The following is a 16,937-nucleotide window of genomic DNA, read 5'->3' as shown; positions in this document are numbered from 1 at the left end:
AGTACCACTGATATGATGGTGGGTTAGTCTCTCTCCAGGAAATGCCACTGATATGATGGTGGGTTAGTCTCTCTCCAGGAAATACCACTGATATGATGGTGGGTTAGTCTCTCTCCAGGGAACCACTGTTATGATGGTGGGTTAGTCTCTCCAGGAAATACCACTGATATGATGGTGGGTTAGTCTCTCTCCAGGAAATACCACTGATATGATGGTGGTTTAGTCTCTCCAGGAAATACCACTGATATGATGGTGGGGTAGACTCTCTCCAGGAAATACCACTGATATGATGGTGGGTTAGACTCTCTCCAGGAAATACCACTGATATGATGGTGGGTTAGTCTCTCCAGGAAATACCACTGATATGATGGTGGGTTAGTCTCTCTCCAGGAAATACCACTGATATGATGGTGGGTTAGTCTCTCTCCAGGAAAAACCACTGATATGATGGTGGGTTAGTCTCTCTCCAGGAAATACCACTGATATGATGGTGGGTTAGTCTCTCTCCAGGAAATACCACTGATATGATGGTGGGTTAGTCTCTCTCCAGGAAATACCACTGATATGATGGTGGGTTAGTCTCTCTCCAGGACATACCACTGATATGATGGTGGCTTGGCCTCTCTCCAGGAAATACCACTGATATGATGGTGGGTTAGTCTCTCTCCAGGAAATACCACTGATATGACGGTGGGTTAGTCTCTCCAGGAAATACCACTGATATGATGGTGGGTTGGTCTCTCTCCAGGGAACCACTGATATGATGGTGGGTTAGACTCTCTCCAGGAAATACCACTGATATGATGGTGGGTTAGTCTCTCCAGGAAGTATCACTGATATGATGGTGGGTTAGTCTCTCTCCAGGAAATGCCACTGATATGATGGTGGGTTAGTCTCTCTCCAGGAAATACCACTGATATGATGGTGGGTTAGTCTCTCTCCAGGGAACCACTGTTATGATGGTGGGTTAGTCTCTCCAGGAAATACCACTGATATGATGGTGGGTTAGTCTCTCTCCAGGAAATACCACTGATATGATGGTGGTTTAGTCTCTCCAGGAAATACCACTGATATGATGGTGGGGTAGACTCTCTCCAGGAAATACCACTGATATGATGGTGGGTTAGACTCTCTCCAGGAAATACCACTGATATGATGGTGGGTTAGTCTCTCCAGGAAATACCACTGATATGATGGTGGGTTAGTCTCTCTCCAGGAAATACCACTGATATGATGGTGGGTTAGTCTCTCTCCAGGAAATACCACTGATATGATGGTGGGTTAGTCTCTCTCCAGGAAATACCACTGATATGATGGTGGGTTAGTCTCTCTCCAGGAAATACCACTGATATGATGGTGGGTTAGTCTCTCTCCAGGAAATACCACTGATATGATGGTGGGTTAGTCTCTCTCCAGGAAATACCACTGATATGATGGTGGGTTAGTCTCTCTCCAGGACATACCACTGATATGATGGTGGGTTGGTCTCTCTCCAGGGAACCACTGATATGATGGTGGGTTAGTCTCTCTCCAGGAAATACCACTGATATGATGGTGGGTTAGTCTCTCCAGGAAATACCACTGATATGATGGTGGGTTAGTCTCTCTCCAGGAAATACCACTGATATGATGGTGGGTTAGTCTCTCCAGGGAACCACTGATATGATGGTGGGTTAGTCTCTCTCCAGGAAATACCACTGATATGATGGTGGGTTAGTCTCTCCAGGGAACCACTGATATGATGGTGGGTTAGTCTCTCTCCAGGAAATACCACTGATATGATGGTGGTTTAGTCTCTCTCCAGGAAATACCGCAGATATGATGGTGGGTTAGTCTCTCTCCAGGGAACCACTGACATGATGTTGGGTTAGTCTCTCTCAAGTAATTACCACTGATATGATGGTGGGTTAGTCTCTCCAGGAAATACCACTGATATGATGGTTGGTTAGTCTCTCTAGGAAATACCACTGATATGATGGTGGGTTAGTCTCTCTCCAGGAAATACCACTGATATGATGGTGGGTTAGTCTCTCTCCAGGAAATACCACTGATATAATGGTGGGTTAGTCTCTCTCCAGGAAATACCACTGATATGATGGTGGGTTAGTCTCTCTCCAGGAAATACCACTGATATGATTGTTTGTTAGTCTCTCTCCAGGAAATACCACTGATATGATGGTGGGTTAGACTCTCTCCAGGAAATACCACTGATATGATGGTGGGTTAGTCTCTCTCCAGGAAATACCACTGATATGATGGTGGGTTAGTCTCTCTCCAGGAAATACCACTGATATGATGGTGGGTTAGTCTCTCTCCAGGAAATACCACTGATATGATGGTGGGTTAGTCTCTCTCCAGGAAATACCACTGATATGATTGTTTGTTAGTCTCTCTCCAGGAAATACCACTGATATAATGGTGGGTTAGACTCTCCAGGAAATACCACTGATATGATGGTTGGTTAGTCTCTCCAGGACATACCACTGATATGATGGTGGGTTAGTCTCTCCAGGACATACCACTGATATGATGGTGTGTTAGTCTCTCCAGGACATACCACTGATATGATGGTGGGTTAGTCCCTCCAGGACATACCACTGATATGATGGTTGGTTAGTCTCTCCAGGACATACCACTGATATGATGGTGGGTTAGTCTCTCTCCAGGAAATACCACTGATATGATGGTGGGTTAGTCTCTCCAGGAAATACCACTGATATGAATTGGTTAGTCTCTCTCCAGCAAACCACCTCTGAATCGTGCATCACAGCTAGAAGCCCCAGGGCAGATCTGATCTGTAGTCCCTCACATATCTTTAGCTGACAGATTGTATCTATAGCCTCAGGACATACCTTTACATCAAATCACCCATTGATACATGTTGATAATGTACTGAACACAGACCTTGGCTTTGGTGTGAATACATGAGTTGTAATGATAGTTACAAGCTTCTATATGAGGACTAACCCTCCACACCTGACCTGACTGACTGGGTTAGCACTGCTGAGACTAACCCTCCACACCTGATCTGGCTGACTGGGTTATCACTGCTGAGACTGACCATCCACACCTGACCTGGCTGACTGGGTTATCACTGCTGAGACTGACCCTCCACACCTGGCCTGCCCTGACTGGGTTATCACTGCTGAGACTGACCCTCGACATCCGGCCTGACTGGGTTATCACTGCTGAGACTAACCCTCCACACCTGGCCTGCCCTGACTGGGTTATCACTGCTGAGACTGACCCTCCACATCTGGCCTGACTGGGTTATCACTGCTGAGACTGACCCTCCACACCTGACCTGACTGACTGGGTTATCACTGCTGAGACTGACCCTCCACACCTGACCTGACTGGGTTATCACTGCTGAGACTGACCATCCACACCTGACCTGGCTGACTGGGTTATCACTGCTGAGACTGACCATCCACACCTGACCTGACTGACTGGGTTATCACTGCTGAGACTAACCCTCCACACCTGAAATGACTGGGTTACCACTGCTGAGACTGACCCTCCACACCTGACATGACTGGGTTATCACTGCTGAGACTGACCCTCCACAACTGGCCTGACTGGGTTATCACTGCTGAGACTGACCCTCCACACCTGACCTGACTGGGTTATCACTGCTGAGACTGACCATCCACACCTGACCTGACTGACTGGGTTATCACTGCTGAGACTGACCCTCCACACCTGACCTGACTGGGTTATCACTGCTGAGACTGACCCTCCACACCTGGCCTGACTGACTGGGTTATCACTGCTGAGACTGACCCTCCACACCTGGCCTGACTGGGTTATCACTGCTGAGACTAACCCTCCACACCTGACCTGACTGGGTTATCACTGCTGAGACTAACCCTCCACACCTGACCTGACTGGGTTATCACTGCTGAGACTAACCCTCCACACCTGGCCTGCCCTGACTGGGTTATCACTGTTGAGACTGACCCTCCACACCTGGCCTGACTGGGTTATCACTGCTGAGACAGACCCTCCACACCTGACCTGACTGGGTTATCACTGCTGAGACTAACCCTCCACACCTGGCCTGACTTGGTTATCACTGCTGAGACTGACCTTCCACAGCTGGCCTGGCCTGACTGGGTTACCACTGCTGAGACTGACCCTCCACACCTGGCCTGACTGGGTTATCACTGCTGAGACAGACCCTCCCCACCTGACCTGGCCTGGCTGGGTTATCACTGCTGAGACTGACCCTCCACACCTGACCTGACTGGGTTATCACTGCTGAGACTGACCCTCCACACCTGGCCTGACTGGGTTACCACTGCTGAGACAGACCCTCCCCACCTGGCCTGGCCTGACTGGGTTATCACTGCTGAGACTGACCCTCCACACCTGACCTGGCCTGGCTGGGTTATCACTGCTGAGACTGACCCTCCACACCTGGGCTGGCCTGGCTGGGTTATCACTGCTGAGACTGACCCTCCACACCTGGCCTGACTGGGTTATCACTGCTGAGACAGACCCTCCCCACCTGACCTGGCCTGGCTGGGTTATCACTGCTGAGACTGACCCTCCACACCTGACCTGACTGGGTTATCACTGCTGAGACTGACCCTCCTCACCTGGCCTGACTGGGTTATCACTGCTGAGACTGACCCTCCACACCTGGCCTGACTGGGTTATCACTGCTGAGACTGACCCTCCCCACCTGGCCTGGCCTGTCTGGGTTATCACTTCTGAGACTGACCCTCCACACCTGACCTGGCCTGGCTGGGTTATCACTGCTGAGACTGACCCTCCACACCTGGGCTGGCCTGGATCGGTTATCACTGCTGAGACTGACCCTCCACACCTGGCCTGACTGGGTTATCACTGCTGAGACAGACCCTCCCCACCTGACCTGGCCTGGCTGGGTTATCACTGCTGAGACTGACCCTCCACACCTGACCTGACTGGGTTATCACTGCTGAGACTGACCCTCCACACCTGGCCTGACTGGGTTATCACTGCTGAGACTGACCCTCCACACCTGGCCTGACTGGGTTATCACTGCTGAGACTGACCCTCCCCACCTGGCCTGCCCTGTCTGGGTTATCACTGCTGAGACTGACCCTCCACACCTGACCTGGCCTGGATGAGTTATCACTGCTGAGACTGACCCTCCACACCTGACCTGACTGGGTTATCACTGCTGAGACTGACCCTCCACACCTGGCCTGGCCTGGCTGGGTTATCACTGCTGAGACTGACTCTCCACACCTGACCTGGCCTGGCTGGGTTATCACTGCTGAGACTGACCCTCCACACCTGGGCTGGCCTGGCTGGGTTATCACTGCTGAGACTGACCCTCCATACCTGGCCTGACTGGGTTATCACTGCTGAGACAGACCCTCCCCACCTGACCTGGCCTGACTGGGTTATCACTGCTGAGACTGACCCTCCACACCTGACCTGACTGGGTTATCACTGCTGAGACTGACCCTCCACACCTGGCCTGACTGGGTTATCACTGCTGAAACAGACCCTCCCCACCTGACCTGGCCTGGCTGGGTTATCACTGCTGAGACTGACCCTCCACACCTGACCTGACTGAGTTATCACTGCTGAGACTGACCATCCACACCTGACCTGGCCTGGATGAGTTTTCACTGCTGAGACTGACCCTCCACACCTGACCTGACTGTGTTATCACTGCTGAGACTGACCCTCCACACCTGGCCTGGCCTGGCTGGGTTATCACTGCTGAGACTGACCCTCCACACCTGACCTGGCCTGGCTGGGTTATCACTGCTGAGACTGACCTTCTACACCTGGCCTGGCCTGGTTGGGTTATCACTGCTGAGACTGACCCTCCACGCCTGGCCTGGCCTGGTTGGGTTATCACTGTTGAGACTGACCCTCCACACCTGGCCTGGACTGGCTGGGTTATCACTGATGAGACTGACCCTACACACCTGGCCTGGCTGAGGTATCACTGCTGAGACTGAGACTGCATTGGAACCACTGCTCTTCTCAAGGCCATCTCACCACAACACCAGCTGTGGAGGGGGGGAGGGGGGGGGGTCAGTGTGTGTGCATGTGTGTGTGTGCTCCATGGTTGTGATTTTTACACAGCCGTACGGCGTGGTAGAAACACAGAACATTATTATTCATCACCCAGGGAGGGGGTTCCACAGCATGGGAGTGTAGCGATTCAATAAACAGCAGGGGGTAGAAATGAGAGGAGGATAGAGGAGAGAGAGGGAGGAGAGAGAGGAGAGAGGGAGGAGAGAGAGGAGAGAGAGAGGAGAGAGAGGACGATAGAGGAGAAAGGGAGGAGAGAGAGAGGAGGATAGAGTAGAAGGAGTGGGGAGAGAGGAGGGAGAGGAGGATAGAGGAGAGAGGGAGGAAAGAAAGGAGAGAGTGAGGAGGACAGAGAGAGGGAGGAGAGAGAGGAGGGAGCGAGGAGGATAGAGGAGAGAGGGAGGAGAGAAAGGAGAGAGTGAGGAGGACAGAGAGAGGGAGGAGAGAGAGGAGGGAGCGAGGAGGATAGAGGAGAGAGGAGAGAGAGGAGAAAGGGACGGGTAAGGGACAGTGGATTGAGAGTAATGTGGTTGGTGTAATAGGAGGGATGGGGTAGAATCTCAATAGTGGTGATGTCTCATCAGAATCCAGCATAGATTTTAACGTATTAATGCTACGAATAGGTTTCCTATTGGAGTTAGAGTTACCATAGATCTGTGAGAGAGAGAGAGACGAAGAGCAAGCTGGAGCTGCAGTCAGAGTTTGTCTGGCAGTGTAGTGCTGGAGTCAAAACACAACCACACACATATACAGTTTGATTGGGATGATGTAGGATAAAGACTGGGAGAGTCACTGGATAGTGTGTGGAGTAACTCACTCATGACAGGAGAGAGAGAAGGGTGGAAGGAGAGGGAGGGAGGAGATATGGAGAAGGGAGGGAGGTAGATAGATATGGATGAGAGAGATAGAGAGGTAGGGAGGGAAGGAGAGATAAAGTAAGACGGGATGGGTGAGAGAGAGGGAAAGCATAGATGTTGACATGCTAGATTTGTCATTGTAGTAAGGGATACAGGCTTGAAAAGAGGCCCATTAGTACAGTCCTGGTGTTTCACGGTTTAACCCAGGTGTTGGAGATTACTACAACTTGGCTTTGCTCTGAAAGTTTAAAACAACTGAACTTCATAGTCACAGACACAAACGTGTTGTAGCTCGCAGTATGACACACACACACACACACACACACACACACACACACACACACACACACACACACACACACACACACACACACACACACACACACACACACACACACACACACAGTTCTGTCCTGTCCTGTCCTGAGTGCAGCACTGACCAGAAGATGAACTCCCTCTGAAAGGATCATTAGAGACTGGCTCGCAGGCACACACTCATGTTCCTTTCACTGTTTGTTTCTGACAGGGACACCTGCAGGGTGACGTTACTAGGGGGGAGGGGGGGTGACGTTACTAGGGGGAGGGGGTGATGCTGTTAGGGAGAGAGGGGAGAGACCAACGGAAGTCCATTTAGCTCTGTGCTTCACGGCTGACTGGCGATCGGTCCCCTGCTCAAACACATACTTCCTGTCTAAATGAGGGGGGGAGAAGAGTAGAGGTAAAACTGTTTTAGAGAGAGAGTAGGGTGCAGAAGAGAGCAGAGAGGAAGGAGGGAAACCATAAACCTCCCTGTCAAAACCCCTCCTCCCTGTCAAAACCCCCCCTGTCAACCCCCCCTGTCAAAACCCCTCTCTGACAAAACCCCTCCCTGCCAAACCCCCCCCTGTCAAAACCCCTCCCTGTCAAAACACCTCCCTGTCAAAACCCCTACAAAACCCCTACATTCAATCTCTCCCTATCCCAGTCTGTTGTCCCCACTTGTTTCAACTGTCCAGCATTGTTCCTGTACCCAAGAAAGCTAAGGTAACTGAACTAAATGACTACCGCCCCGTAGCACTCACTTCTGTCATCATGAAGTGCTTTGAGAAGCTAGTTAGAGATAATATCAATTTTCTTTAATTTGCTTCCCGCCCCAAAAGTTCCACAGACGATGCAATCGCACTGCACACTGCCCTATCCCATCTGGACAAGAGGAATACCTATGTAAGAATGCTGTTCATTGACTACAGCTCAGCATTCAACACCATAGTACCCTCCAAGCTCATCATTAAGCTCGGGGCCCTGGGTCTGAACCCCGCCCTGTGCAACTGGGTCCTGGACTTCCTGACAGGCCGCCCCCAGGTGGTGAAGGTAGGAAACTACACCTCCACTTTGCTGATCCTCAACACAGGGGCCCCACAAGGGTGCGTGCTCAGCCCCCCTGTACTCCCTGTTCACCCATGACTGCGTGGCCACGCACGCCTCCAACTCAATCATCAAGTTTGCAGACAACACAACAGTAGTCGGCTTGATTATCAACAATGACGAGACAGCCTACAGGGAGGAGGTGAGGGCCCTGGTGGAGTGGTGCCAGGGGAAAAAAACTCTCCCTCAACGTCAACAAAACAATGGAGATGATAGTGGACTTCAGGAGACAGCAGATGGAGCACACCCTATCCACATCGATGAGACCGCAGTGGAGAAGGTGAAATGCTTAAAGTTCCTCAGCGTACACATCACTTATAATCTGAAAAACCCGAAGACCCTCATAAACTTTTACAGATGCACAATTGAGCGCATCCTGTTGGGCTGTATCACCGCCTGGTACGGCAACTGCACCGCCCGCAACCGCAGGGCTCTCCAGAGGGTGGTGCGGTCTGCACAACGCATCACCAGGTGCACACTGCCTGCCCTGCAGGACACCTACAGCACCCGATGTCATAGGAAGGCCAAAAAGACCATCAAGGACAACAACCACCCGAGCCACTGCCCGTTCACCCCACTACAATCCAGAAGGCGAGGTCAGTACAGGTGCTGTGGGGCTGGGACCAAGAGACTGAAAAACAGCTTCTATCTCAAGGTCATCAGACTGTTAAATAGCCATCACTTGCTGACTGCCACCCGGTTACTCAACCCTGCACCTTAGAGGCTGCTGCCCTATGTACATAGACATGGAATCACTGGTAACTTTAATAATGGAACACTGGTCACTTTAATAATGTTTAAATACTGTTTTACTCATTTCATATATATATACTGTATTCTATTCTGCTGTATTTTAGTCAATGCCACTCCGACATTGCTCATCCTAATATTTATATATTCCTTAATTCCATTCTTTTACTTTTAGATGTGTGTATTGTTATGAATTGTTAGATACTACTGCACTGTTTGAGCTAGGAACACAAGCATTTCTATAACACCTGAACTGAGATCTGTCAAAACCCTTACATGTTAGATCAGGAGAGCTGTGCTCTGTATAACACCTGAACTGAGATCTGTCAAAACCCTTATATGTTAGATCAGGAGAGCTGTGCTCTGTATAACACCTGAGCTGAGATCTGTCAAAACCCTTACATGTTAGATCAGGAGAGCTGTGCTCTGTATAACACCTGAACTGAGATCTGTCAAAACACCTACACGTTAGATCAGGAAAGCTGTGCTCTGTATAACACCTGAACTGAGATCTGTCAAAACCCCTACATGTTAGATCCGAGCAGAACTACAATCAGGAAGAAAGAAAAGCAGCTCACTGAAACACATTGATGATATCATTTTGTGATTTTGACACACACATGCGCGCGCACCCAAGCGGGCGCGCGCACACACACACACACACACACACAAACACAAACACACACACACACACACACACACACACACACACACACACACACACACACACACACACACACACACACACACACACACACACACACACACACACACACACACACACACACACACACACACACACACACACACACACACAGTGAACACTGTTTTGAATTTGCATCTGACTGATTGCACATACAGACTCATGGACTCCGTGTCAGTATAGCTGTGTAGTTTTAATCAATCCATTAAAGCCAGTCTAATCATAAGGCATGGCCCAGTGTTAGAGGTAAGTAGCTTAACGTCTGTAATTAGTGCAATGGGCCATGGGTTGGTGCCAGGAGGTTCACTGTGTAATGCCCTAGTATGAATCAAAACAACTGATCTAATGCACACACACACATGCAGGCGCCACCTCAGGCTACGGCTCCCGGGTGTAATGTGTTTGATCTGAATCAGTATCGCTAGGCACAGAGTTTAGAAACACAAAGACAGCTAGCTATGAAATATATATTTTTATTTCACCTTTATTTAACCAGGTAGGCTAGTTGAGAACAAGTTCTCATTTACAATTGTGACCTGGCCAAGATAAAGCAAAGCAGTGCGACACAAACAACACAGAGTTACACATGGAATAAACAAGCATACAGTCAATGACACAATAGAAAAAAGGAAAGTCTATATACAGTGTGTGCAAATGGCATGAGGAGGTAAGGCAATAAATAGGCCATAGTAGCGAAGTAATTACAATTTAGCAAATTAACACTGGAGTGATAAATTAGCAGATGATGATGTGCAAGTAGAGATACTGGTGTGCAACCGAGCAGAAAGTAAATAAAAACAATATGGGGATGAGGTAGGTAGATTGGGTGGGCTATTTACAGATGGACTATGTACAGCTGCAGCGATCGGTTAGCTGCTCAGATAGCTGATGTTTGAAGTTAGTGAGAGAAATATATAGTCTAACTAGCCCCATTAATTACCTGTAGGTCACAGGTGGCTGCTGAAGGGAGGACAGCTCATAATAGTGGCGGGAACGGAGCGAATGGAATGGCATCAAACACATGGAAACCATGGAAACCATGTGTTCGATGTATTTGATTCCATTCTACTCATTCCGCTCCAGCCATTACACCAGCCCGTCCTCCCCAATTAAGGTGTCACAAACCTCCTGTGTTCTAGGTATGTGGGAAAGAGAGGGAACTGGGCTGATTCCTATTGTTACTCCCTGGATCTGTCCCAGTACCACTAAGCAGTAGGATTTGTCCCAGTACCACTAAGCAGTAGGATCTGACCCAGTACCACTGAGCAGTAGGATCAGTCCCAGTACCACTGAGCAGTAGGATCTGACCCAGTACCACTGAGCAGTAGGATCTGTCCCAGTACCACTGAGCAGTAGGATCTGTCCCAGTACCACTGAGCAGTAGGATCTGTCCCAGTACCACTGAGCAGTAGGATCTGACCTAGTACCACTGAGCAGTAGGATCTGCCCCGGTACCACTGAGCAGTAGGATCTTCCCCGGTACCACTGAGCAGTAGGATCTGTCCCAGTACCACTGAGCAGTAGGATCTGACCCAGTACCACTGAGCAGTAGGATCTGTCCCAGTACCACTGAGCAGTAGGATCTGTCCCAGTACCACTGAGCAGTAGGATCTGACCCAGTACCACTGAGCAGTAAGATCAGTCCCAGTACCACTGAGCAGTAGGATCTGTCCCAGTACCACTGAGCAGTAGGATCTGTCCCAGTACCACTGAGCAGTAGGATCTGTCCCAGTACCACTGAGCAGTAGGATCTGTCCCAGTACCACTGAGCAGTAGGATCTGACCCAGTACCACTGAGCAGTAGGATCTGCCCCGGTACCACTGAGCAGTAGGATCTGCCCCGGTACCACTGAGCAGTAGGATCTGTCCCGGTACCACTGAGCAGTAGGATCTGTCCCAGTACCACTGAGCAGTAGGATCTGACCCAGTACCACTGAGCAGTAAGATCTGACCCAGTACCACTGAGCAGTAGGATCTGACCCAGTACCACTGAGCAGTAGGCTCTGACCCAGTACCACTGAGCAGTAGGATCAGTCCCAGTACCACTGAGCAGTAGGATCTGTCCCAGTACCACTGAGCAGTAGGATCTGACCCAGTACCACTGAGCAGTAGGATCTGTCCCAGTACCACTGAGCAGTAGGATCTGTCCCAGTACCACTGAGCAGTAGGACCTATCCCAGTACCACTAAGCAGTAGGATCTGTCCCAGTACCACTAAGCAGTAGGATCTGTCCCAGTACCACTGAGCAGTAGGATCTGTCCCAGTACCACTGAGCAGTAGGATCTGTCCCAGTACCACTAAGCAGTAGGATCTGTCCCAGTACCACTAAGCAGTAGGACCTGTCCCAGTACCACTGAGCAGTAGGATCTGTCCCAGTACCACTGAGCAGTAGGACCTGTCCCAGTACCACTGAGCAGTAGGATCTGTCCCAGTACCACTGAGCAGTAGGACCTATCCCAGTACCACTGAGCAGTAGGACTTTCTCCTGTCATCAATAAAACAGGACACACACACACACACACACACACACACATACAAACACACTCGCGCAGAGAGAAAGGGAGCTGATTAAATATTCATAGTAGGAAAGTCAAAGCGCAGCAGATCAGTAATGCAGAGTAAATGAGGCCATTTAAAAGTCTGTTTCATAGACTTTCCTAGGTTATGCTGAAAAACCTAGAGCAGTACACACACACACGTACATGCACACACACACACACACACACACACACACACACACACACACACACACACACACACACACACACACACACACACACACACACACACACACACACACACACACACACACACACACACACACTGTCGTCTTTGACAAGGGGGTTGCATTTCCAACAAATATCGAGAGACATTTTCAGTGGGATTTGTATACTGTATGCAAATTGTCTGTTTGTGGAGAACAAACGTAAGCAAGAAGCAAGAGAGCGTGGAGAGTAGACGAGGGGGAGAGAGGAGACGAGGGGGAGAGAGGAGACGAGGGGGAGAGAGGAGACGAGGGGGGAGAGAGGAGACGAGGGGTAGACAGGAGACGAGGGGTAGACAGGAGACGAGGGGGAGAGAGGAGACGAGGGGGAGAGAGTAGACGAGGGGGAGAGAGTAGACGAGGGGTAGACAGGAGACGAGGGGGAGAGAGGAGACGAGGGGTAGACAGGAGACGAGGGGTAGACAGGAGACGAGGGGGAGAGAGTAGACGAGGGGTAGACAGGAGACGAGGGGTAGACAGGAGACGAGGGGGAGAGAGTAGACGAGGGGTAGACAGGAGACGAGGGGGAGAGAGTAGACGAGGGGTAGACAGGAGACGAGGGGGAGAGAGTAGACGAGGGGTAGACAGGAGACGAGGGGGAGAGAGGAGACGAGGGGTAGACAGGAGACGAGGGGTAGACAGGAGATGAGGGGGAGAGAGTAGACGAGGGGTAGACAGGAGACGAGGGGGAGAGAGTAGACGAGGGGTAGACAGGAGACGAGGGGGAGAGAGTAGACGAGGGGTAGACAGGAGACGAGGGGGGAGAGAGGAGACGAGGGGTAGACAGGAGACGAGGGGTAGACAGGAGACGAGGGGGAGAGAGTAGACGAGGGGTAGACAGGAGACGAGGGGGAGAGAGTAGACGAGGGGTAGACAGGAGACGAGGGGGAGAGAGGAGACGAGGGGTAGACAGGAGACGAGGGGTAGACAGGAGACGAGGGGGAGAGAGTAGACGAGGGGTAGACAGGAGACGAGGGGGAGAGAGTAGACGAGGGGTAGACAGGAGACGAGGGGTAGACAGGAGACGAGGGGTAGAGAGGAGACGAGGGGTAGACAGGAGACGAGGGGGAGAGAGTAGACGAGGGGTAGACAGGAGACGAGGGGTAGACAGGAGACGAGGGGTAGACAGGAGACGAGGGGTAGACAGGAGACGAGGGGTAGACAGGAGACGAGGGGTAGACAGGAGACGAGGGGTAGACAGGAGACGAGGGGTAGACAGGAGACGAGGGGTAGACAGGAGACGAGGGGTAGACAGGAGAGATGGCGGGGGTGGAGGAGCTGAATTAGCAAAATACACAGAATTCCACTTAGACTTAGACAATGATGAGAACACAGACGTACAGAAACAGGAGAAGATCAACGGAAATGATTGAAACGATGTCAACATGCATGTCATTGTGTCTCAAATGAAAAAGTCACACAACATTCAGACATGCTATTCCACTATATATGTCATGAAATACAACCAACTTTTGATGAGTTCAAATCCAGCTGAGAACTGGGAGAGCGACGCTGATACACCATCTGACAGACTACATATCACATGTTAATGTTCCTCTACGCGTCTGTCAAAACATTCAGGGTAATATCCCGGGGGCGCCCGCTCCAAGACCTCTCCATCACAGTTGACAACATTACCGTGGACCCTCCAAAAGTGCAAAGAACCTTGGTGGGACCCTGGACAACACCCTGTCGTTCTCTTAACAGGACTTTAACCTCTCTTCCTCCCTCTCTCTTCCCGTCCCTCTCTCGCTCTCTCCGTCTCCAGGTCACTCAGAGAGCTCCGGCTTGCAGCCTTGCAGCCTAGGGGGAGGTACGTGCCCTGCCATGTGTACCTGCAGTAACAACATTGTGGACTGCAGAGGGAAAGGCCTCACAGCTATACCAGCCAGCCTTCCCGACACCATGGCAGAGATGTAAGCACCATGCTGTATTGTATGTTGCCAGTTAGCTGACCTAAACACATCCCTCCTGTTGTGAGTAAGCTCCAGTGTAAAGTCATATATTTCAGTGGAATCCAGGGATATCCACAGCTTGAATTGGCTCTGAAGCGTGACAGTGTGTGTGTGTGTGTGTGTGTGTGTGTGTGTGTGTGTGTGTGTGTGTGTGTGTGTGTGTGTGTGTGGTGCGTGCGTGCGTGCATGCATTAGTGTGTGTGTACTGACCCTTGCTGAGTGGGTACCTATAAACAGCCCAGACGCTTTAGGGGTCGATGAGACCCAGAGACTAGTTGTCTATCTTTCCCCGACATCCATTAACGACCCATGAACTCCACCAAAATGATTTCTCTCTCTCTGGTAATGTCCTTCCAGTGTCCCTGTAACTAGATCTATGTGACCAATAAGATCTCTGCTAGAGCCAGGAAGGTGAAAGACAGGTAGCTCTACAAACAATGTTCCCTGATAGAGATGTCATTAGTTTATCATCTTACAATAGTAAACTTGTTGATGTAGTTAGTCTGTCCCTGGTAGGCCTGTTAGGACTGTGGGTCTGTAGTTAGTTAGTTAGTCTGTTCCTGGTAGGCCTGTTGGGACTGTGGGTCTGTAGTTAGTTAGTCAGTCTGTTCCTGGTAGGCCTGTTAGGACTGTGGGTCTGTAGTTAGTTAGTCTGTTCCTGGTATCCTGTTAGGACTGTGAGACTGTAGTGAGTTAGTCTGTTCCTGGTAGGCCTGTTAGGACTGTGGTCTGTAGTTAGTTAGTTAGTCTGTTCCTGGTAGGCCTGTTAGGACTGTGGGTCTGTAGTTAGTTAGTTAGTCTGTTCCTGGTAGACCTGTTAGGACTGTGGGTCTGTAGTTAGTTAGTCTGTTCCTGGTAGGCCTGTTAGGACTGTGGTCTGTAGTTAGTTAGTTAGTCTGTTCCTGGTAGGCCTGTTAGGACTGTGGGTCTGTAGTTAGTCAGTCTGTTCCTGGTAGACCTGTTAGGACTGTGAGACTGTAGTTAGTTAGTCTGTTCCTGGTAGACCTGTTAGGACTGTGGGTCTGTAGTTAGTTAGTCTGTTCCTGGTAGACCTGTTAGGACTGTGAGACTGTAGTTAGTTAGTCTGTTCCTGGTAGACCTGTTAGGACTGTGGGTCTGTAGTTAGTTAGTCTGTTCCTGGTAGACCTGTTAGGACTGTGAGACTGTAGTTAGTTAGTCTGTTCCTGGTAGACCTGTTAGGACTGTGGGTCTGTAGTTAGTTAGTCAGTCTGTTCCTGGTAGACCTGTTAGGACTGTGAGACTGTAGTTAGTTAGTCTGTTCCTGGTAGACCTGTTAGGACTGTGGGTCTGTAGTTAGTTAGTCTGTTCCTGGTAGACCTGTTAGGACTGTGGGTCTGTAGTTAGTTAGTTAGTCTCTGCCTGGTAGGCCTGTTAGGACTGTGGGTCTGTAGTTAGTTAGTCAGTCTGTTCCTGGTAGACCTGTTAGGACTGTGGGTCTGTAGTTAGTTAGTCAGTCTGTTCCTGGTAGGCCTGTTAGGACTGTGGGTCTGTAGTTAGTTAGTCAGTTCCTGGTAGGCCTGTTAGGACTGTTGGTCTGTAGTTAGTTAGTTAGTCTGTTCCTGGTAGGCCTGTTAGGACTGTGGGTCTGTAGTTAGTTAGTTAGTCTCTGCCTGGTGGGCCTGTTAGGACTGTGGGTCTGTAGTTAGTTAGTCAGTCTGTTCCTGGTAGACCTGTTAGGACTGTGGGTCTGTAGTTAGTTAGTCTGTTCCTGGTAGACCTGTTAGGACTGTGAGACTGTAGTTAGTTAGTCTGTTCCTGGTAGACCTTTTTGGACTGTGGGTCTGTAGTTAGTTAGTCAGTCTGTTCCTGGTAGACCTGTTAGGACTGTGAGACTGTAGTTAGTTAGTCTGTTCCTGGTAGACCTGTTAGGACTGTGGGTCTGTAGTTAGTTAGTCTGTTCCTGGTAGACCTGTTAGGACTGTGGGTCTGTAGTTAGTTAGTCAGTCTGTTCCTGGTAGGCCTGTTAGGACTGTGGGTCTGTAGTTAGTTAGTCAGTCTGTTCCTGGTAGTCCTGTTAGGACTGTGGGTCTGTAGTTAGTTAGTCAGTCTGTTCCTGGCAGGCCTGTTAGGACTGTGGGTCTGTTGTTAGTTAGTCTGTTCCTGGTAGGTCTGTTAGGACTGTGGGTCTGTAGTTAGTTAGTTAGTCTGTTCCTGGTAGGCCTGTTAGGACTGTTGGTCTGTAGTTAGTTAGTTAGTCTGTTCCTGGTAGGTCTGTTAAGACTGTGGGTCTATAGTTACTTAGTCTGTTCCTGGTAGACCTGTTAGGACTGTGGGTCTGTAGTTAGTTAGTCTGTTCCTGGTAGTCCTGTTAGGACTGTGGGTCTGTAGTTAGTCAGTCTGTTCCTGGTAGGCCTGTTAGGACTGTGGGTCTGTAGTTAGTTAGTTAGTCTGTTCCTGGTAGACCTGTTAGGACTGTGGGTCTGAAGTTAGTTAGTCTGTTC

General features: G+C 50.1%; 1 protein-coding gene across 1 annotated transcript in view; it reads left to right on the top strand.

The window, feature by feature from the left end:
- Positions 1 to 16,937, top strand: part of LOC115200881 (slit homolog 1 protein-like) — a 90,896-nt gene that overhangs the window by 10,862 nt on the left and 63,097 nt on the right. The window contains exon 6 of the mRNA XM_029763996.1: positions 14,289 to 14,436. Within this exon, the coding sequence (XP_029619856.1) occupies positions 14,289 to 14,436 (148 nt within the window). The remainder of the gene's footprint in view (positions 1 to 14,288; positions 14,437 to 16,937) is intronic.

This window comes from Salmo trutta, chromosome 10, assembly GCF_901001165.1.
Source record: "Salmo trutta chromosome 10, fSalTru1.1, whole genome shotgun sequence".
NCBI lineage: Eukaryota > Metazoa > Chordata > Actinopteri > Salmoniformes > Salmonidae > Salmo > Salmo trutta.
This window is presented reverse-complemented; position numbering and strand designations above follow the sequence as displayed.